Source organism: Salmo trutta, chromosome 36 (assembly GCF_901001165.1).
Source record: "Salmo trutta chromosome 36, fSalTru1.1, whole genome shotgun sequence".
Taxonomy (NCBI): Eukaryota; Metazoa; Chordata; class Actinopteri; order Salmoniformes; family Salmonidae; genus Salmo; species Salmo trutta.
This window is the reverse complement of record NC_042992.1, coordinates 35,228,956-35,251,880: the sequence shown is the minus strand read 5'-3', so window position 1 is coordinate 35,251,880 and position 22,925 is coordinate 35,228,956. Positions and strand designations below refer to the sequence as shown.

At 42.4% G+C, this 22,925-nt stretch overlaps 2 protein-coding genes across 5 annotated transcripts; one reads left to right on the top strand and one right to left on the bottom strand.

Annotated features, from left to right (window-relative positions):
- The first annotated feature begins 2,349 nt into the window (after nt 1–2,349).
- psmb2 (proteasome 20S subunit beta 2) lies at nt 2,350–10,927 on the top strand. The gene is made up of 6 exons (XM_029735666.1): nt 2,350–2,547; nt 3,339–3,461; nt 3,648–3,718; nt 9,866–10,028; nt 10,312–10,361; nt 10,703–10,927. Exons 1-6 carry the CDS (start codon nt 2,457–2,459, stop codon nt 10,829–10,831), a joined length of 627 nt encoding a protein of 208 aa, XP_029591526.1. The 5' UTR covers nt 2,350–2,456; the 3' UTR covers nt 10,832–10,927.
- A 1,269-nt stretch (nt 10,928–12,196) lies between these two features.
- Nucleotides 12,197–22,504, bottom strand: tfap2e (transcription factor AP-2 epsilon). 4 transcript variants are annotated; one of them, XM_029735662.1, is made up of 7 exons: nt 22,186–22,504; nt 19,437–19,892; nt 16,860–16,914; nt 14,647–14,878; nt 13,953–14,071; nt 13,478–13,616; nt 12,197–13,193 (listed from the first exon to the last, which is right to left on the bottom strand). In XM_029735662.1, the coding sequence occupies exons 1-7, from the start codon at nt 22,393–22,395 to the stop codon at nt 12,932–12,934; spliced, it is 1,473 nt and encodes a 490-aa protein (XP_029591522.1). In that variant the 5' UTR covers nt 22,396–22,504; the 3' UTR covers nt 12,197–12,931. The 4 variants fall into 4 exon arrangements, with proteins under 4 accessions (XP_029591522.1, XP_029591523.1, XP_029591524.1 ...); XM_029735663.1 differs by having other exon boundaries at nt 19,449–19,892; XM_029735664.1 differs by lacking the exon at nt 22,186–22,504 and adding an exon at nt 21,228–21,432.
- Between the last annotated feature and the right edge of the window lie 421 nt (nt 22,505–22,925).

Below are 22,925 nucleotides of genomic sequence, written 5' to 3'. Positions count from 1 at the left end.
CGGACAGTGAGTGCTGCAGCAGCAGCCAGTGAATAAAATGAAAGATTAAATAGTGTGATAAACTGGTAGATAATCATCTTTTCATTAAACTTTCATCCCGGGCTAACTTAAATATTCAAGAGCCCAATTACACAGCTTGTATCTTTTTTCTTTAACAAGAGCAGTCAGGGTGAGTGTATCTCGCTTAAGGGTTCAGTGAGAGCATCATTACTGAGGGGCCACGGGGGAGTTGACCCATCTCTCATGTGCTGGGCAGGAACCAGACTGAGAGATGGAACAGGCTGGCTGATGGCTGTCTAAATAAAGTATAGAGAGACAGAGAGGTGTATAGATTTTCCGGGCGGATAGTGGAAAGATGTGTGCATTGTGATGTGTGCCATAAACAGTGTGCGTGTGCGCGCCACTCTGATCTAGTCGCTCTCTCTCTCTCTCGCTACTCTCTCTGTCTCTCTCTACTTTCTCTCTCTCTGTCTCTCTCTCTCTCGTTACTCTCTCTGTCTCTCTCTCTCTCTCTCTCTCTACTCTCTCTCTTTCTGTGAGTGTGTCAGTGTATTAGCAGTCAGAGCACTGACGCCCAGGGGCGATTCCTGTGTGTGCTTGCGATAAAGGGAAAAGGGAGGAAGTATAGGGGGGAAGGGGTGCGATAGTAGTGTGTGTGTGTGTGTGGTGGGGGGCGGGGGGGATGTGGAGAGGAAAGAAAGAGAGGAGGAAGTTGGGAAGGGGGGGTTGTGCAGAGAGAAAGGGGGGTAGAGATATAAAGAAAGAGAGAGTATGAAGAAGGGGATGAACAACCAGAAAAGCTGAGAGAGCTTCCTCTGTGCTGTCAGTGCTCCTGGATCATGTCCCCACTGGGCTCTCTTTCCCTCTCTCTGTCTCTCTCTCTCTCTCTCTCTCTCTCTCTCTCTCTCTCTCTCTCTCTCTTTCCCTCTCTCTCTCTCTCTCTCTCTCTCTCTTTCCCTCTCTCTCTCTCTCTCTCTCTCTCTCTCTCTCTCTCTCCCCTTCTCTCCCTCCTTCCCCCTCTTTTTCACGAAAAGAGGAGAAGAGTGTCTGGGCAGGGTAATTAAGAATGGCCTCTAAACACAGGAGTATGGCAGGAACGCTCCAGATGAAAGTAAATGATTAAAATAATTACAGGCTCAGAGCTGACGAGCCGGAGTGTGGGGTGGCCGCCGGACATTTGTCGGTAATTAGATAATTAATCTGAATGCAAATGATGAGCCCTAACGAAGCAGTCAAGCTGAACCAGCGACAACTGCCGAGAGTGAAATAGGAGAGGAGAGAGAGAAATATGAAAATGAGTATAAAGTATCCAGCTTCCAAAGTCAGCCTGCCAACACACAAAGCCAAAACACATCAGAATTGTAAATCAATAACTCTAGCACCCAGTTTGAGTGTAGCTTGTGCATAAAAAACTCCTCACATCTCAACATCTATAACTCTCACTCATTGTGACAAGTAGATATGAATAACTTGTTAAAAATACACAAGCCTACAAAGGGTGCCTGACAGTCGGAGCTCGAGCAACTGCATAGCAATTTCTAATGTTACAAAAGGTGCATTTCAGAGAGCTCAAACCGGAGGTTTACAGAGCCCAGAGAGACAAAAAAAAAGACAGAAAACTAATGATGAGTAATGCTGAGATTTCTGCACACAGTTTAAATCCATTTGCAAATTGTGTGTTTATGGCTTTCTAACCTGACTGTTGATCATTTTCTAACCTGCCTTCAGCAGGCTACAGAGTTGGGAGGTTTGGAGGGTTGGAAAGAACAAACTGAAAGAGCAATCCCGCTTGAAAAACAGAGCAAACTGATTTCATTCTCAATAAAAAGACAAAACATATGATAAAAAAAGACGTGTTGCATAATCCAAAAATGCATTACAAAAAGGGAATTTTGCTTTTAATCAGGATGTGTGTGTGTGTGTGTGTGTGTGTGTGTGTGTGTGTGTGTGTATTAAGCCTAGCAGTATCCTACCGGTTAAGAGCGTTGGGACAGTAACCGGAAGGTCTCTGATTCAAATCCCTGGCCGACTAGGTGGTACATTTGTCGATGTGCCCTTGAGCAAGGCACTTAACCATAATGGCTCCTGTAAGTCGCTCTGGATAAAAGCGTCTGCTAAATGACTAAAATATGTTCCGTTTTTTTGTGTGTTTCTTTGTTTTTTTTAAATCTTGCTTTAGGTTATTAAACACCCCACTTCAATTAAAAGAAAGTAGTTTGTATATTCCAGAGATAGACCGTGGTACATTAATACTTTTCAGCAGAGGGCTCTGATTTGCAGTAGGCTTTCAGTGGAACCAGACCTGGGTCACATGAGAAGGAGAAAAGCTTCATTTTTCATGACGTCAACATTTTGCGCCCATTATTACAGTTTTGCTGCGTAATCTGAGTGTACGAACGAGTTTGAGTTGTTGCTCAAGCAAAACTTCTTTAAAATTGTTACCCATAAATTACAGTATGGAATATTTGATCGGGATTCAGGGACAAGACTTTGTCCTGGTTGCTGCTGATAATATTGCCGCCAACAGCATCATTCAGATGAAACAGGGTAACGTTATGACTATGACATCGCTTGTTTGCAGTTAGCTATTTAACCGGCTTTTGTTGGCCATTAACTAATTCATAAAATGTTTAAAATTAGTAAAAGGTCCAACATATTTGTCTCATACATTTCCGTTTGGAGTCATATGTTAACTTACTAGTTAGAATGGTTGTGTTAATTAAGCATTGTAGTCTAACTAGCTAACATCTGCTGTTTGAGCTAAATAGCTAACTAGTTAGTTAGCTAACTAGCGAGCTTCCTTTCTCATTGGCTAATGAGTCGAGATCGGAAAAGCACACACTCTTAGCTAACTGATGTGGCTTCCAGCAGAAATGTTAGAACAGTATCTCTGTTTTCAGTTCTCACCTAACGTTAGCTATCTGTCTATCTTGCACGATTTTAACTGTTCACGCGACTAACTGTGTTGGGAACAATCGTGTTGGACTGTCTACCTAGCTTGCTAACTTGCATGTTCACAAACTCAAAACAGTGGGTTACAAACTTGTTAGATAGGTAAAAAAAAGGCTAGCTAGTGTGTTAGCCAGCCAGCTAGGTAGTTTGATTCTTCGAATTGTGAAAGTGGAAGTCGGCAAGGAGTGCACACACAAGTAGGCCCAGATTACTATCAAAATGACTTGCAATATTTTCCTCTGTCAAAAAATCTGAAAGCTATTTGTAATCTAACACATTTTAGGAAAATGGTGTATTCTTTTTCTTTAGTATTTCCATGCATCATGTTGAACATATCACTGGTGTGTGTGTGATTGAATAACTAACACCTTGTCTATCTCCCTCAGACCAAGACAAGATGTTCAAGCTGAGTGACAAGATTCTATTGCTATGTGTGGGAGAGGCAGGTGACACAGTGCAGTTTGCAGAGTACATCCAGAAGAATATTCAGCTCTACAAAATGAGAAACGGTAAGTTCTCTTTCTTGTGTTTCTCCGGTGGCAAAATAAAGATGGCCTAGTAGCCCTATTATTCATGGCACCGCTACGCTTCTAATCTTGATTTAAATATAGAAGGAAGATTTGAGTTACGGGGTATCCATGGTTACGTGTGACTTGTAATGGGCATTCCTTTCGTTTGACTCTCTTGTCTTTCAGGTTATGAACTCAGTCCAAAAGCGGCAGCCAACTTCACACGCAAGAACCTTGCAGACTACCTTCGAAGCAGGGTAATTATTTGCCTAATAAGTCAGACACTAGCAAAGATTCCATCCAATTGGCAACAGATTTTTATGCAAATATTGTAAAGTCTGCATAAAACGATATGCACGTTGTTTCCATCAAACAGGCTTGTTGTGGATAACAGGCAGTGCGTGATGACTTAGTAGACAAAAAAAAATACTTTTGGGATTACTTTCCAATGTACAGAATAAAAAATTAAAGTTAAATGTGTTCCCATCGCATTTTCAATTCTTCCCATGGTTTTGTCACAAACTGTTGTGCTATATAGCAAATGTGCCCACTCTGGTTTTGGCATGTGCGCTGTAGTCAACAGCTCGCAGATACAGTGCGTGTAGGATAGCCTACATAACAAGGATATTACGGATAAAAGCGAGATTATTTTCATTTGTCAAACAGCAGCCAAGCATCGATCATCATGTCACCAGAATAAGACCCTTGATATTTATTGGAAAGGAGCATCAAGCTCATTACCATGCACTTTCACCACACTGTGAATTTCACCATTACTTATTTAACCTGCAGCCTAATAAACTGCATGCTATCCCTAGTCAAAGTGGGAGGACCACACAACATACAGTTAAAGTCAGAAGTTTACATACACTTAGGTTGGAGTCAATAAAACTTGTTTTTCAACCACTCCACAAATGTCTTGTTAACAAACTATAGTTTTGGCAAGTCTGTCAGGACATCTACTTTGTGCATGACACAAGTAATTTTTCCAACAATTATTTGCAGACAGATTATTTCACTTATAATTCACTGTATCACAATTCCAGTGGGTCAGAAGTTTTCATACACTAAATTGACTGTGCCTTTAAACAGCTTGGAAAAGTCCAGAAAATTATGTCCTGGCTTTAGAAGCTTCTGATAGGCTAATTGACATAATTTGAGTCAATTGGAGGTGTACCTGTGGATCTATTTCAAGGCATACCTTCAAACTCAGATGTCATCTAAAATAACCCTGATTTATAAGACAGTTCTTATTTGATTAATGGTGGTCAGACCCGTCTATGTGAAGCTAGCCACAGGATTAGCCACATCAGTGGACTTTGCGGTTAGCCTTCAAAATAAAAGTATGGCATAATTCTACTACTTGTATTCCTTTGCATAATTGTCATTGACATACTTTTATTCTGATGGCAAACTGCAAATTCCACTATTGTGCCTAATCCTTAGTGTGGCAAGCTTCACAACACATACCCCGGTCAGGTCGAGCCTCACTAGCCAAATGAAGCTAGCTGGCTGCTTATAACGTAGCTTTGGGCAAGAGGGTTAAGTAGCTGGCTAGCTATTTATTTTCATGAACTGAAGTTCAATTTCAATAGGCGAACAACAAGTGGCAACCTAGCTAATACTTACTCACAAGGATTCCTAAATCATTGCTAAGAATAATGAAAACGACTGCAGGTTCTACTGGTCATTGTTTTCAGGCTGCTAGCTAAGTACCAAGCTAAAACTAGCTAGCCCAGAAGTTGCGGTCGAGCAAGTGATGCTTTATTACCAACGCGGTATTGTAAACACACCGTTCGTGGCTGGTGTTTGCTGACTTTTTTTGTACAACTTTGGCAGTGCTACTGTATATTTTTTGACACGCATAGACCCAAACGGCTTTCCATAATATGTATGTATGTCGTGAAGCTAATAGCAGTGACGCTATTACTGTGTAACCCCAGTAGGGCAACATCTGAAAAATAGCGCACTTGGAAGTGTGTACTGGTGCTCGACCAGTCAGCGAAAGCTAACATCACCGACGACAGAACGGTTGATTGTCAAGGGATTTTGCCTTTGAGTTGTCTCGCTGAAATTGTCTTAATCTTTCAAATGACTGCTTGACTTGTTGACTGCTCGATCCACACAGCAGACATTGTGGGCTAGGTTAGGAATGCTATGTTGCACCTGTAGCGCAACATTTTACGTGGCGTCATTATGCCATGTACCTACATTATATAGGTATGCATGGTAGTTTTGACATCGGTTTTTAACATCGACATAAACTCGACATCGGGCCGATACGGATATTGGCATTCTTAGCTAATATCGGCCGATTCCGATATGTTCACCGATATATCTCGTGCATCCCTAGTTTGCACCATTGGTTTTCTTAGAGGAGTATCTACACAATGAACATATTATTTTCCCATTGATCAAAATATGCCTTTTTGATTAGACACCCTACAATATTTCTTTATTTCAATTTACATTATAAATAGAGGGAATGCTTTTTGTGCTACTGTACCCTTTAAGTCCACCTAAGATAAATCTCAAATTTACGAAAATGGCATCTGGGAATAACAATGCAAGGTTCATTTAACAGACAAATAAGACAATGCATTTTAAGAATGTAAGCTGAATTTTTGTATTTTTAGTTAAAGTTATGTTGCTACTGTGAGACTGTGACATGCAGTCACGACTGCTAGCATGAAAAACCCATATTTTAAATTGGCAAGAAATGTATTAATGCCAATGAAATATGCTATCATGTGCATCATTAGCATATTAATTGTACATAAAGTGTGATCACTTATCTGAGAAAGTACAAAAAATATCTGAAGATGTTATCTGAGGGTCCCCTCAACACCAAAGTTTGCTTTGGAGCTTTGAAATCGGGAACTTGCACAACTGTCAATAACTTAATAATAAAACATCTGATTGGTTTAGAATAAAACTGTTATGGATATAACCCAATGAATTGGTTGAAGCATTAAACAGCGGGGGGGAAAAAAAAAATGTAAGTCCAAAGATGGGAGTGGGTTTAATAAGTACGCTTACCCTATGTAATTGTGCATGGCTGTGCTGTAAAGTTACAGCAATGCCACAGTGGGACAATGTCATTATTTAATGGGGACCAATGCTTGTATCTTCTCCAATGTAGCGTGGCCTACTATACTATGTTACTACTAAGTTGCTCTGTGCTTTTGCCGCTTTTGCCGCTTAGCCTTTGTCACTTTGGAATTCAGTCTAACGAGCGTACTACACTGGACACTTAACCTTTGCAGAGCATGAGTCATTCCCATTGTTTTAGATGAAAATTGGGCACAAGTATGTCGGCCACTTCCAGTGTAGCAACTACAACTACTGCTTTCATGGCGTGCTAGTGTAGCACACATGTTCCACCCATTTTGTCTCTGTGTACCTCTACTATATCAGTTTGAGATGTGGGCAGCGAGTTTATTTTGACTGATCCAGAGACATTTGTCAATATGTTGTGAATTGGCATAAGTGTCGCTCTTGTCTCAACGGTACGCAACACCTGCGGCAGAAACGTAATGCAACCCACCGGGTCCCTGTCCTACCACTCCTTGGAGTGAAGTGTGTGTGTGTGTGTGTGTGTGTGTGTGTGTGTGTGTGTGTGTGAAGAACACAGGAGTCAAGTCTCCTCGTGTCCGTCCCTCTGAATCTCATCTGGTTGTGGCGAGGTTAATATGTTAAGAAGACTGCAGCCGCTGCCTGTCACAATAGCAGAAGGATGAAAATAATTACAAAAAACAATTAGTGAGGCTGAGAAGGGAATGTGGGACACAAGGAGGTGGGAGCCGAGGGAGTGGGATATGGAGGGGAGAGAGGGGGCCAGTCCCGAGGGCTTTGAGCTAGACCCAGAAGTCAACACGGCACAGAAGAGAGTGCGAGCGAGCGTCTGTGTTAGTTAGGCTGCTACTGGTTTAATATGTGCTTTAGATATTGGATAACATTACAAAATATTCAGAAATACATGCCTGCCCAAAGGCAGTAATACCATATATATATATATATATTTTTTATCCTGTGGTAAAAATATCCTTGTTTATGTATATTGAATTTTTGTATGCGGTTCTCGCAGGGTTCCCAAAAGTATTGCATTTTTTTTTTAAGTTAAAGCAATTTCTCGTTGACATCCCACACCTTCCTTTAGCTATGCTCCCCAATTCACAACCACCCCGGAATATATGGACATGCAAATATGTTACATAAACATGTTTTCCACTCCTTCCTGAGCAGTTCATGTTTTTTTCTCTCTTGTCTACCTGAATGGAGGTGAGCTAAGCTGTTAAGCGAAGAGGATGTCTCTTGTGGTTCGAAACCTCGAGGGATAAGTGGTAGCGATGGTGCTTGGAATTGTGTACCTACCAGGGATCCAGCCTCTCGATAACCCCAGGAGTAAGCGCCAAGCTTCAGAGAGATGGTGTTAGAGAAGATGGAGAACACTGGCAAGCAACTGTAAAGAAACCTGAAATCTACTAACTGCATTATATATTTTCAAAACTGTATATGTAAAATGGACAGAGAATTTCAGTGGCAATGGTCTTTTACAGGGTTTGTAAACCGTTACCTCAGTCATATGTAGCCTCTTGGGTTGTATCCAAAAGAACAAGTAAGTCCTCTTGCTTATTTAAAGATTTAGCAAAAAGGCCACAGCAACAGTTTCTGGTGCTAGCGTCACATATGGGGTTTTCTTTTTTTAGTACAGCACGGGCACAAATAATTACTAGTGCCATATTGCACACGACTCCCCTGTTCCAGCACAGATGAACAATTAATACAGCACATTGAGGAGAAATGCCAATAAAGAGAACATGTCCTGGGGCACGGTGCACAGAGAGGGGGAGGGAGGGAGGGCAGGAAGGAAGGAGAGAGGGAGCGAGCGCTGGCACGTGGAAGAGGAGAGGGAGAGTGAGCGGGGTTGGGTTGATTTACTACGGTTCACTTCTATCATCACCACGACTAACCGTACATCCTTTTAGTTGAATGAATATTAGACAGCCCATCTCTCTCTGTTTTATGAGGTTCTTTTGAACGTGTATGTGTTTGTGACTTGGCGTGAGGTCAGGTGCGGGATTTAACGAGCCTGCTACCCGGTTGTTGGTGCCCTCTGAGGTGACATGGGGAGGAAGGGTTATTTTGTTACCATCTCCTGCGCTGTATTGTTACGTTGTAACCTGTGAAGACAGGGGTGGGGGTGATGCCACTGGAACACCCACACAACCCCTCTCCACAGGGAGCATGGCAAGTCGGCCTTTCTTTCCCCTGGTGCAAGTGTCTAGCACATTGATACTTGGGGCAGGTGTTCAGGTTACTGCAGCTCAGGGGATGTCACATTAGACATCCACTGTCTCTCTCTATTCTAGGACTGGGTTCACGTGCAATGCTTAGCTGCTGATTTGTAGCATTCACTTCATAGCATCGGTAGGTTTGACTCATTTTAAACGGAAACTCTACAATTGTCGAATGACTGGTTTCACACCCCGACTGGTTTCTGAAACTTCAATTTCTCCTGATTAGAGGGATTATTGCAAGGAGGGAGGATGGCGAAAGAGGAGCATTGCGATTGTGTAGAAGAGCTCATTGAAACGGAGTGGCTAGAAGGATAAAATAAGTAATTTAAGGGAGAGGGAAGGAGAGAGAGACTACAGAAGTTTTTAATGAGCCCTGGCGTTACTCCAGGGTGAAGGCGGGAGTGGAGGGGTGTGCGTGTGGGGGGTAGCAGCAGCGGGGGTGCCATCTCCCAGCAGATGTCATACTGCTGGTGACACCATGACCCCCCCCCCCTCCCCCCCAGTCCTCTCCAACACCCAACCCACCTAACCCCCCCCCCCCCCCCCCTCCTCCATGTCACGGCAGTTTCACACCCCTCCCCATACTCTTGCGCCGCTGTTGTTGTTTAATCTCCTATTTTGTTAACTTCCAAATCACAGCCGATAATTAGGAGCGGCGACGTTTGAGCGAGCTGGAAAGAAACATTTGATTTGCCTTCTGTTGCGGTCTTAATCATACGCTGCCGCTTCAAAGTGTCTGGCAGCCAGCTTATGCAATGATCATTTCATGTTCTGACCATAGAGAGAAATCGTTGGCGTGCAATATTAAATCGATTAGTCTCTATGGTACTGACTATTGGTTGCTGTCGGAGCATCAGCCTTGGACGGTAATAACGAAGGAAAGGAAAACTGGACGACGTTGTTCGGATGTGGGCGAAGATTGTGTGTGTGTGTGTGTGTGTGTGATCATTTTGTTCATCGTCCTTCCTTACAGCTCCATCGTGCGAACATTGTCATCACACGATACTGTCTTCATATCGCGATAATACCATAATGTCGCGATGATAATAATCAGAATTGCTTTCCACATCTTCGCTGACCAATGCCTCTCTCCTCTCTCACCAGACTCCGTACCATGTGAACCTGTTGCTGGCTGGGTTTGATGAGACGGATGGCCCGGGGCTCTACTACATGGACCACCTCTCTGCTCTGGCCAAGGCCCCCTTCGCTGCCCACGGCTACGGAGCCTACCTCACCCTGTCTATCCTCGACCGTTACTACAGACCAGGTGGGATCTCTCGTTCTCCATACGTCTTTTTACTATTCCTCTATTTTATTGCCCTCCATCTCCTCTTTCTGCCTCCTTCTGTTCTTAACCTCTCGTCTGTTTCCCCTGTTCCTTTCGCTGTGTTCTTCGAGGCTCTCTCAACCCTTAACAGAATTGAAATAGTAAATGATTGAAGAGTTCTTGTGTCGAAGTTTAACTTCATCAGGATGTGCAGCGAGTCATATTGCTCTCTTTTTTTTTTTTTATTCCCGTCTCCCGCTCTCGAATCTCTCTCGTGCTTCAGATCTGACTCGCGATGAAGCCGTGGGCCTCCTGAAGAAGTGCGTTGAGGAGGTGAGCTCTCCTCTTTCTGTTTTAGAGCGAGCTGAATGACGGCGGTGGGCTTCATCACCACCTCATTAGTTGGTTTTAAGTTCATCACGTTTGGAGATATTGCTGTGATGCACGTTGCGCTTGAATCTTTTCCCACGCAGCAGTCGGGTGCAAGTTACTTGAATTGATCAAATTGAGACGTCTCTAATTTAGGAAAACTACATTTAGCGAGAACTGTTCAATGAACTGAAAATATCACCTATAATAGGAGCATAGCTTTGCTTCTCCTATATTCTAGTGACACCCTGTGCATTGGCATGAAGAGACTCATGACCTAACTCTCCTCTCTCTGTCTCCTCCAGCTGAACAAGCGCTTCATCCTCAACCTGCCCTCCTTCAGCGTCCGTTTGATTGACACGGAAGGCATCCATGACTTGGAGAAGCTTATGCCCGTGGGTGCCAAGTTCGTTGCTCGGGCGCCAAGTTCCTAAGCTCGCTGCTTACCCCTAATGCCCACATTTTTTTTGGTTTTGTACCGTAGACCTTTTGCTCTTTTTGTTCCAATAAAACGTGACACACCGTTGAGATATCTTTGTCCTCGTGGTGCTTTCCTCTGTGTCCCCTATAAAGAGAACAGCCTTCTGGCTGTGTACTCTGCTGTGTACACCGTAGTCTGACTGTCTGTGTGCCTCTGTATGTGTCGTGTACGTGCATAGTCAACCATGAGTGAAAGTGAAAAGCCATATAATATGGGTTTTTGTTCATTGCTCTGTAAGTAATGTACCTCAGTAAAATGTGGGTTGTTTCGTAAGACTTGGAACACTAGTTAAGTACCAAATATTATGCTTGTATTGCGCGCACAGTATATTTAAGTGTTGTGTTCGATAAATACATAGCATATAAACTCCTATTACCTAGCTGTCACAACACTTCCAATCCTAATTTTCCTCTGCATTCAGGAAAAACAAAACGGCTATACAGCCGGATGGGAAAACAGCCAGAATAGTGAATATCGAGCCAGTGTGTCTCCAACTCCTCTCTCTCCTCCTATACCACAGACAGGTGATTAATAAACATTAAACAATCCCTTCTCTCCCAAACACACCGGAATCTGACGGGAAGAGCAGCATATGTTTGCCTGGAGGCACAGAGATGGAGAACAACCCTGCTGAGTGTCAGATATAGGAAGGGGGGAGGGGGAGGTCACAGGGAGATAGGATGGGGGAAATTGACACTGGGGGTAATGTGGAGGGAGGGGGCAGGTAAGGAGGTGTAGAGAACAAGCAGATAAGAGAGGTAGTTTAACAGATGGGGGAGAGGGACAGAAGCTGAGGCGCGGTGTTGTGCACTGGTGTCGCGGTGGTCTCCCAGGTAACGGTGGGGCTGACGACTGCCTGGCACGGTGACAGTTACCGCTGTGATGGTGAGGGATCGTTTTCACTTCATCGCTCTGCCGTAAATGGGCTCTCTGAATTTTCTGTGGCCCCTGGGGTGCACGTTCGCATCAGTAATTATTAATTTGTGTATGTGAGAAAGAGAGGTGGGTAGTGTGTCTATGGTTAATCATAAGTGGTGAATTGCTTATTTTTTTGAATATTCCATTTTTTAAATTAGCAACAAATATTTTCTCTATCAAAAAACGTTTTAGTAAATACTTTTAATTGTATATCTTAAGAAATTATTTTTGAGATAAAAACATTTTAAAAATTCACCTGAAATTGTACTTTAACCATTCATATTTTGAAGGATCTATTTGATGGCCAGTGGTTTGTAGGTATTAACGTATTAGAATAAACCTCGAAAAGCATCCTTCCACCATTATCGACAGTGAATGATAAAACATAATAACCAGACGCTCCGCATCAGTTATTCTTTAATAATATATTACATTTATGCCGTAATACAATAACAGTAATAACATTTATATTAAACATACACAGTAAGTACAAAATGATGTGTTTTTTTTCTTAATTTACCCACACATACCCTCCCCTTCACAAAAAAGAATCCCATAGCTGCCTGTGACAGCACCCACATAGAATCGGAGTACACAAACTGCCCATTTTATTGGGTGGAGTTGGACGGTATCCAATGTCCAGATGAGGAATGAGCAAAACTAAGAAAGTTGGCTGTCCTGGATATGGCTCATCTCTTGTGACGAGATGTTTTCAAAGTGGGTCCAAGTCCAGAGGAGAAACAGATTTTTGAAGGGAAGTAGCATAGAGATAAATAGTTGTATCTCTATGGGAAGTAGAGGGCATTCCATTGAATGCCGTTTGGGGTGTCATCTTGACAGTCAGACAGACATACAGGGACATGAAGTCAGAACTCATCCACAAAATGTCATTGGCAGTTAGGAATGGACACTGCCTAGAAAACCAGCAGCCCAGAAGAATTCCATGCGTCTTTGAGTGAAGTGGCCGACACATATACAGTACAAACATCACCATGCCCTTCCCTGTGAGGGATTGGGCCGCAGTAAGAATTTGGGGAAGAAATATGTCTTTGTCCTCTTAAAGGAGGCTAAGAAAGGATGGAATATGGAAATCACTCAGTCCGTCAAATCTCCAATCTCGTCAGAAGGCGTCCACCTATTTGCGGTGCTTCATCTCCTTCTCGTGGTGGCCCTTGCCACCCCCGTGGTCCTTGTCCAGCATTTTGATGGCCTCCACCAGGTAGCTCTGGAAGGCGGAGAGGGCGGCGCAGATAGCAGGGGTACCGAAGCCGTGGGTGAGCAGGCTAAAGTGGGTGAGGTTGCTCTGGACCCCGGGCTCCAGACAGGGGTTGGGACGACTCGCCCCCAGAGGAGAGCGGTCTTGGGACATCAGGTCTACAAACTCCTTGCAGATCTCCCTGAGGAGAAAAAGTAGGAGAAGGGTTAGAATCTTTCAATGCCAACGTCAACATTTAACAATGTAATGGGACGATAATCACACTCATTAAAACTATACACATATTTCCTAAATAGCTTCGTCTGCTTCAGTTAAGCTTGAAAATATTTTTTAGTTGGCGTCTGCCCTTCGCGCACACTATGTATATCTGTATGTATATGCAACACTTGAGATGGTTCAGTATTAGTGAGACTGTATCTACTGTAAGATTGTATTAGGCCCAGACATGGATCCCGAGACACTCACTTGGTGGCCAGCAGCATACTGCGTCGTGTGGGAAGCTGCTCGGGGTCACTCTGCCTACACAGATACTCTGCTGTCGCTCTGGCAGGGAACTCCGTCTCGCACACATACCCAAAGTCACGGGCCAGGTGGACCGCCTCACCTGGGAAGAGATAGAAAACACTAGTGAATGGCCGGATGTCAATGCGGAGGTTTGGCAGGAAATGAGGCAAAGCTCCGTTTTTTTACGTGACGCTCTTGTTTGGATTTATTGTTGGTTTATGGTACTGCAGGGTATTTTATGTTATTATTCATTTATAAGCAATTTCCGTTCAATTTAATTGTGCAAATATATTTTGGTTGAACAGTTAATTACAGTGGCAGTAGATTTTAATCGAGATTTGACTAAGCGATAACTGGGAAATATGTCCTCTACCTAGAAAGTTGTGTTCACCCAGGAGTGTCTGTCAGTATGTGTACAAGTCAGTGGGCCTCTTACCCTCCACTAGAGCCGTCAGGAGGGTGACGTTGGCTGCCTTGCGTCGCCCAGCGGGGAGATTGAGCCCAATCTTCTCCAGACGCTCTCTCAGACAGCGCCCACCATTCTTTGACTTTGCCCTGAGGGATGAGGAAAGGAGCCAGAGAGAGCAGCTTAAGACCTGTCTGTGTGGCCACGTAACAAACTACTGAGTCTAGTCCTTGGCTCTGGCTGCTCACTCCTAGGTCTGTTTGTCTGGGCTGCTTTCACACAAAACTCCCCATGGCCATAGTCTAGTACTGCTGCCACTTGATGGTTTCATTTGGTCCTTTGGTTTTGCGTTCCGTTTTTGTTAAGATATGGTGCCAAAGCACTTCATAGAAGAACAATGATTTGAAATATGCACTATTGTAGTCTAATGTATGAACACTGAACAGGAAAAGTGGTTCATGAAATTTTTGTTGTTGTTGAGGGATTGAAAATGTCTTAAAATATATGCATTATTACATTCTCTGTGGAGGAGCGGAACTTTTGCCACTGGATACATTAAGCAATCAAGGGGTGACAAATATTGTATTCTATTGTTCAGAATACCTGAATACATCTGTTGTTCAGAATGTTCTTACTTGATTTATTGTTGTGTGTGAAGCGTGAAGCTGTGTGTCTCCCCCGTTTCACTCTCCCCACCCCTTACTCCAAACTCTGACCCTCTCACCTGCGCAGGACTCCGCCCAACAGGGAAGCATTGAGGCACTCGGGCGGGGCCAGCCGCCGCTGCACCTCCCCCACGGTGACCTTGTACTTGGAGGTGGAGCTGAGGAGGGAGAGGCGGCCGGGGACGGAGCAGAACACCTCCCCTGGGTTGGACACGGAACCAATCCCTAGACCATCCTTACTGAGGTGGAGGGCCGACAGGGCCGAGCCGTTCAGCTTGGAGGGGATAGGAACTGTTGAGAGAGAGGAGAGAGGAGAGAGAGAGAGGGTGGAAAGGGAGGGGGAGAGATAGCAAAATAGGAAGAGAGATGATAGAGAAAGATGGGTATTGAGGAAGGGAGAAAAAGAGTTAATAAGGTGACTAAAAATCATGTTTCCACAATCCTTTCTAATAAACAAGTAATGTAAGTAATGTGTTTATTACATGGATAATAAATCCAGTGGCACGTTTTCCCATGTGTTGACAGCTCTAATTCTGGCACCACTATTGCTGTTGTTGTTTTGGTCACAGCAGGTGGGTTCCATGTTTCTTTAAGTAACACATCTCATTTAGATCTTTTTCCCGCCTTCACTTTTCTCTGATTGCTAAGCTTTAAAGACCTTCATTCTCAAGTACTGAATGTTGCTCGAATTTAAGTTGCCTCTTTGTAGGTTTAAAAACTGGGAGAAACTGGGGACAAAGCAGAACTACCATATGAATGCCAATTATAGGATTGTGGCTGAGGAAGCATTTGAACCGTTCAAATCTAAACATCGTGGTAATATTTGCAGCTACTTGAGAGGAGTATTCGAAAAATGATTACAATTTAAAACGGCCACTCAGTTCCTAATAATGATTTATGTTGACGTAAATAAAAAAAATAAAAAATGGTACATCATCTTTTAAACCGTTCTTTTGTTTTCTTGAAATGAGCTGATGTAGCCCGCTAATCACATTTTCTCATGCCAGGACTGTGGGCTGGGATCTAAGGCTGGGTGGCTCCTATAGGCTGAATTGATAGGATTGAATTAACCCTTTCCCTAGGTGAGCGTGTGTGTGTTATTATGTATGAGTGTGCATTACTGTGTTTCTATGGTATCTTAGTATCCTCTCCTGCCCCCGTGTGTGTGTGTGTGTGTGTGTGTGTGTGTGTGTGTGTGTGTGTGTGTGTGTGTGTGTGTGTGTGTGTGTGTGTGTGTGTGTGTGTGTGTGTGTGTGTGTGTGTGTGTGTGTGTGTGTGTGTGTGTGTGTGTGTGTGTGTGTGTGTGTGTTTCTGCATCTCTTCCCCCCTTATCCCTTTGGCTCAGTGCATCCTCCGAGTGACTAGCTATACTGTTGCGGAGTTACTATCTCTGTGCCTACTGTCAGCTGTGCTAGTGCTGCCGCTGTGATGCTTTCTCTCCACTCTCTCTCCGTGGGCCGCGTGCGTCTCTTTGCGACGCCCCACTGTGCGGCACAGAAGGGAGCTCTCTCTATCCCCCATTCAGAGCCAGCCAGGCCCGGCCGCGGAGCAGTGTAGAGGTCTTTAAGGTCTCTCTCTCTCTCTCTCTCTCTCTCTCAGATCCGCTTATTCATGTGGGTTTTGAGTTTGTTTCTATGCTCTTAAATCCGTGGCCATGAGTACGCGCTGTAATTGATACATTCTCAACCTCGGCAAATCACTGGAATGATAGTCATTCCTCTTGAAAATGAGTGTTGGTGGCAAAATGTTAAGCATCGCTCACGCATAGATGTCATGTCTCCGGTGTAGTCACTAAAGCGGATTTGGAATTTAAGTATTTCAAGCTGTTTGGAATTCATCTTGAATTGGTTAATCGTGCCCCTGTGTCTTGTGAAAAATCCTAGTTCTTACTATTGGTAATATTAGAGTGATCATAGGGCTGTGAATTTCTCCAGAACTCATCTTTTATCACTTCTTTCCCCTCCCTTTTCCTTTGCCCCACTTCTCTTCTCTCCTCCTTGCTCTAATCCTGCTCGCTCTCTCTCCCTCTTCCTCTCATATGACCATGAACAGTTCATTAAGAATGACTGCCTTTAGGGTGAAGTCTGCAGCCGAGTATTAGAGAACTTTTTGACTTCAAATGAAATAGCAAAACAGAATTATTTATAGTGTGTGTGTGTGTATGCTGGAGGGGTGGTTGGTGTTTATAGGGAAGGGTGCGCACATACACACACACACACACACACACACACACACACACACACACACACACACAGAGCTCTGCCTCCCTTACCTTTCTTAATGACGGAGTGGTCCAGGATGCCCAAGGCTGATCCCTCCTCCATTCCCTGTGTTGGGTAGATACAGTGGCCAGTCAGGATCATTTATTCACTACCCCCACCAGCCAATTCAAAACCAGTCTGGGCCAAGTGCAATCTATAATTTAGCTCTTGTCACAGTGTAAGAAAATTATAACAGTTGATTGGCAGATTTGCTGGAGTATTGTGGTTTGTTAGGGCATCAGTGTTGGAAACTAGACTCAGAAGAGGGCAGTTTAATGAGAAGCCGGCGTTAATTCAATGTTGAGGTGGTTATCGTGGGGCCCTTATCATAATACAGTGTATGAGACTTAGCAGACGCTTTTATTCAAGGCCAAGTTAATACTCTTACAGTGTATGTGATCTCTAGGAACGGGGTGGAAGAAAAAGCAGTAAACAGAATTGCACTATTTCTTGAAATTAGCTGTGAAAATACACAATGTTGTGTGGTCAGAGAACAAAGAAAAAGACAAAAGTTGGCCCTGCTTAACATTGTCTTCACTCTATGAAAACCTAGACAAAGAACTGACATGTTGTGTTTGTAAGTTGAGGGTGGGTCTTATGGGGGGGCTTTTGGCATGATAATCACTTTGTCAATTCCATGTCTCTTTTTATGTTGTGTGTATTTTTTTTTAACATTAAGTTGCAAATAAAAAAAACTATAGCCTAAGTAGGGTATGTTTTTCACTTAAATGACAAAGAGCCTTCATGAGATTAACCTTGCGATCGCACTCCTTTTCGATGTGAATTCATGCACATCGGACATTTTCAAAAATGTCATCATAGTGCCCAAGTTACTAAATCTTGATGTAATTATCTATCTTAAGCCTACATATTTTTATATGGATGGATCAGACCTACTTGTCTATCCAGCAAAGAAACTTTATTGAAACATTTTTTTTGGGGGGGGGGAGATATCATTGAACTGCAAAAATAAAGTGACCAATTTAATTCGCTATAACAAATTCAACAAACATTTCAACATTTTAAACTTTGAAGTGTTTGCCATTTGTGGGTTATTTCTACGTTATTCTACATGTGTCATGAGGCGTTATAAAAAAAAATCTGCAGAGAGAGATGCTATTCGTCTCGGATTTATATGGGGCTCAAACTTGCGAAATTAATCCATTAATCAAATAAAGGTTCTGTCAAGAGAGAGCGTTTAACACAAACATGCTCTGGATGACTCCATGCCTTCCGCTTGAGTAAGTGTTTCTTTGTATTAATGACCACGGGAATCAATTGGTTGCGCCGAATTGCGTCAGAGATGCAGGATGCTTTGAACAAACGCATCTGAATCTGCACCTGCTTGTGTGTGGTTGACTACTCAATAAATCCATAGCAACGTTTAAACTATTATTCTTGCTAAATTGCATGCATGCCATAATATGTTGAACAGTTCTCCCTATACCTCCAATGGATACCGGCTAAACCCACCAGCGAAATGTTGCCTTGCTTCACGTGTTAGAGGATAGCCTATAGGCCTAATAAGTCAGCCTTCAATTCAAACACACAAAGAACAACAAAACTATTCAGGAAGGAAATAATTACAACATATAATATTTCATATTATTATGTACATTTTTCAGGAGATTAAACATCAATTTTGTTAATTTTCCCGCTGCAATTAATACATTGTCAATGTGTCATTGAAATTAGAAACACATTAGTTATATATGAGGTAATAGTATAAATGCGCCTGTTTTATTGATATCGTATTATTTTGTTGATATTTCCAATATCCATGTCAATTTCAATTTACCTGAAAGAAATGGCTTTTCCAAATAAACTATTTAAGAACTGCGTCCACAAAATAGGCTAATATAGTTCAACATATCACTACAATGTATTCAAGGTCTAATAATGTAAATGATAGTTGCTTTCAGATATTTTAGTTTGATCTCTGCCCGCTATATTTAACATAACAACACTTTGGGGATTAGGTTGAACTAAGATAATGTTTAAGCTAACGAGACAAGCGAGCCCCTGCAATTAGTGGACCAACTCCGTTTAACATGATTAGGCCTACATGTATCCATCAACGCAATCATCCCCACTTAGACAAGTCTCTAGCCTATTTACACTGCCACGGGGAAAAGATGCCATTGGTCTCTAAATAAAGTGTTTAAACTGTGCGTATACTCTCACAATAAGATCAGGGCGAAGAGCAAGGCCATTTAATTTGACAGGTGGCCACTTCGAGACATGTATTAGTGTAACAGTTGGTAAATATGCAATATTTTACCAAATGTTATATGAATTACAATTAGGTATTTTTCTAAGGTGGAGCCTTTGGGAGAAAAAAGCGAGTGTCTAAAATACGCATCAAAAGAAGATGACTGTCACAGTAACAAAAGAAAAGAGAATCCTTGCCATACACACAATTATTCACCAGGTTCTTATAGATTCTTCCACAAGAAAATAGTAAACTAATGCAGCAATTATCTACATAATGGGTGCATGGGTTAGGCTATGCGCTGGAAGGTGACTTTTACGCACGACCAATGTAGTGTTTGTGAACGGGAGAAGGAATAATAAAAAGGTCCACGCACAAATAAACCCACCTGCATGTCCTCCAGTCCGTGATGTCCAATGTGCATTCCAAGAGGCCCGTCCCCCAGCGCTGCGGCACCCTCCCCAAGTCCGTGGAGAAGCCGGGGTACACCGGGGTACTCCCGACGGTGGTCGAGGCTTAAAGCCCGGTGTGACTGTGACAATAGCCCCCCCTCGTCCGACCGCGACCTCTGCGAGTGCCATGCCGCTTGCTGATGCTGATGGATGGAGTTGATGGAGGTGTAGGGGTCCGATAAGTGAGAGTATGCAGAGTCCTGGCTCTGTGAGTATGAGAGCGAAGACTGTGGGTATGGAGGGGGGAAGTACGGAGGTTGGAAGTCTGAGGTCGGTGTGTGGCAGAGCGGGGGAGCCGAGGAGTAAGCTGCCTGGTTTAGCGAGGAGAGTTGGGACAGTCGCCCGCTGGGCGAGGAGCCGGTCAGTCCGTCCGCGCGGTCCTGTGCATTAAATACAAAAAAGGAACTTAGGCTTCTAAATCAAACAATTTTTTGGTTACATGCAAACGCGTCGATTTACTCCACCAAATGTCAGGCCTATAATTAAATGTTTTTTTTTCCTCGATTCAAATAATCTTTGCAAAACTATAAATAGTAGCCTAAGCGTTATCATAAGCACATTACAATTCGTTTTGTGTCAAGTGATTAACTGAAATGCAATGAAATACAACATGCAAATACAATTATGTTAAATCAGTTCAATAGTCTATATAGATCTGCACAAAACTTAGTCTGTCTTGACCACCATTTTTAAAAAAAATTTTTTTTTGTTTTGTTTTACAAATGTAGCTTATTATTCAACTATTTCATTATAAAATGTGCAAATAACTCAAACTAAGTGTTTGATTTGCATGCACACAGGCAGCAGGTGACTCTGGCATCGCTGCATGACAGTGTCAAAGGTCATGGCCACTGAGAACCCCAACAACAGAACAAAGGACAGGTATCTACTGCGTAATAGCATCATGTTGCCCCAGGAAATACAATACTCAATAATATTAAATATGTGAACACATTTATGACTACAGGAGCTTATAAAATATAGCAAATATTTTCTAGTTAAATGTAAAGCAATATAGCCTTAACATAACTTTAGCCATTTTGTCTGAATTAATTTGGGAGTCATCATGTAATATTGTAATAACATACTATCATCAACGCAATCATTTTACAATATTCTCCAACTATCCTGTAGCCTTCCCATATGCATGCACTTCCTGGTTAAAATCGATTTTTTCCAAAGCTGGGTCCCTCCGATCGATATTGTTTTGTTAGAACAATGTCCATTATTAGAAACTAACAATGGGGGATTTAAAAGCAAAGGAAAAAGTTCATTTAAAATATGAATAAAATAATAAATGCCAACATAAAAGCAATAACCACTAGTCTAATATATAGGTTACCATCTGAACATGTATGCCTCACACATTTCACACCCTTTAGTAGTTTCAAGTTTCACTACGCTCACCACAGCAAAACCCAATGGTACTTTTACAAAAGGATTATCTACCATCTCAAAGTGCCATTCTTGTTTAGTCGGCTCTGTTTAAATTCCTATTTCTACGGACACTTTGACGCGGTCCGACATTCCGCATACAGCCGATCTATCCGGACAGCTGACAATGACAAAAGCTGCGGCGCTAGTGCGAAGTTAACGTCACATATCTGTGCCCACTCGAGTCAAGACAAAGTTGTAGAAATGGAAAATGACAAGACCATATCGGACCTAATCTGGTCTGCAGTCTAGCGCGTAGTATTGAATTTACAGGGACTCACCATAGCCGAATATGTGTGGACTAACATGTCTTCTGGTTACCCAAATTCACGGTCTAGGATATGGATGTCTTATCGATGTCACCAAATAGTTATAATCCAAGATACTTTCATGTGTCTACAAGATCCATGCAGGAAATAGCTAAAGCTTTTCTTCTTGCTTGCTTTTAGAAATGTCTCAATCCTCAACCACGTGCTGGGACGGATGCTTCTGTCAGAAAGTGTCCTAAATTTTGTCCATGCATGCGCTACTTATAGGTTTTCCGATCGCGCTCCACAGAAGAGGGGAGGGGAGGGGGCGGGGGGGTCCAGTTTTCTTAAAGAGATATTCATTCAGACAATCATACGTTTTCTCACATTTATGTTTGATAATTGTCCTACCTTCACTTTCTTTTTATATTCGAAGTTAGACTGTATAGACTAACCAGACATCCCATATGATTTGCCTCCTGTTTTAAACGCCAAATGAGAGGTCTCGTCCCCAGACAACCCAAAATGATTTTTGCACAGAGTATGCATCAAATAGCCTATTAGGCAAAATGAATCAATATCCAGCCTTCTGTTTAAGCTGCCGCGTAATCAAAGCATTACGCACGCTATCCACCTCGCTCAACTTTTTGTGAGATACAGATAACTCAAAACAACTTTTAAAGTGATTTGAAATATATTTACATAATTTTGAATCATTTGATTGTGCTCACCATGACAATGAGTGAATGTTATCTATAGCATTTCAGGCACCCAAATTGGAAAACTGTTAACATTTGCAATATCGATCCCTAAAACCCATTATAACACCAAACAAGTTGTCACTAGTTCTTGCCACTTTACAAAAACTATTTTAAAAATATATATTCATTATAAGCCCTATCAGTAATAGGATGAGAGAAAACAATTTTCAAAATTCATTAGCCATTTTATAAACGTTTATCAATTCAAGCATAGCCAAATAATTTGTTACCTGACAGTAGGGCTCAGTCTTCGTTCGAGATTTCCAAAGCATGATGACGTTGTTGTACAGAGTGGCCGGGTTGCAGAGATTGGAGTTACGTTTGGACAGGGGGTTATAGCGGGCAACAGGAGGACGGATAAAGACGAGCTGAAGGTAGACTGATGAGTGAGTTAGTTGGAGTCGCGACGCAGGAGTTTTGTATGAGTCACACAGAGACATGGACGGAAGTTTGAGGAGGGGTGTAAGGTGAGCGGAATCAAGAGGGCAGCTAAATAAGGGCAAAAGGAGGGTTAGAGTTTCATGCCAAAAGGAAACATTTGAAGAGATAACACAATCACGTTTATTAAGTCGAATGCATTAAATTGTACTGTAATGTGCAATTATACTATTACGCATGACCAAGACATTATGCAAACTGTATAGACTAGATTTTAATTACAGGCAAATAATTATATTTAAGCGTTTCCATAGATATATCAATTAAAACAGAATTATAACCGTACACTAGACTTCAGGCTACTGGTGTCTCTACTTGCTACTGTATCATTTGAAAACTAATGTCCAGACTTGAGACCCTGCACGTTTTATCAAAAATGTATCGGAAAATAAACATCGTCATGCAGTGACTCTTTTTGTAAGAAAGAAATTAAATAAAATGCAGCGTTGAAATCTAAAGACTCATTTTCTCTGAAATGTAAAGTTAAAACATTTCAGTTTTATGGATTGAGAATATCTGCCAAACATAGAAT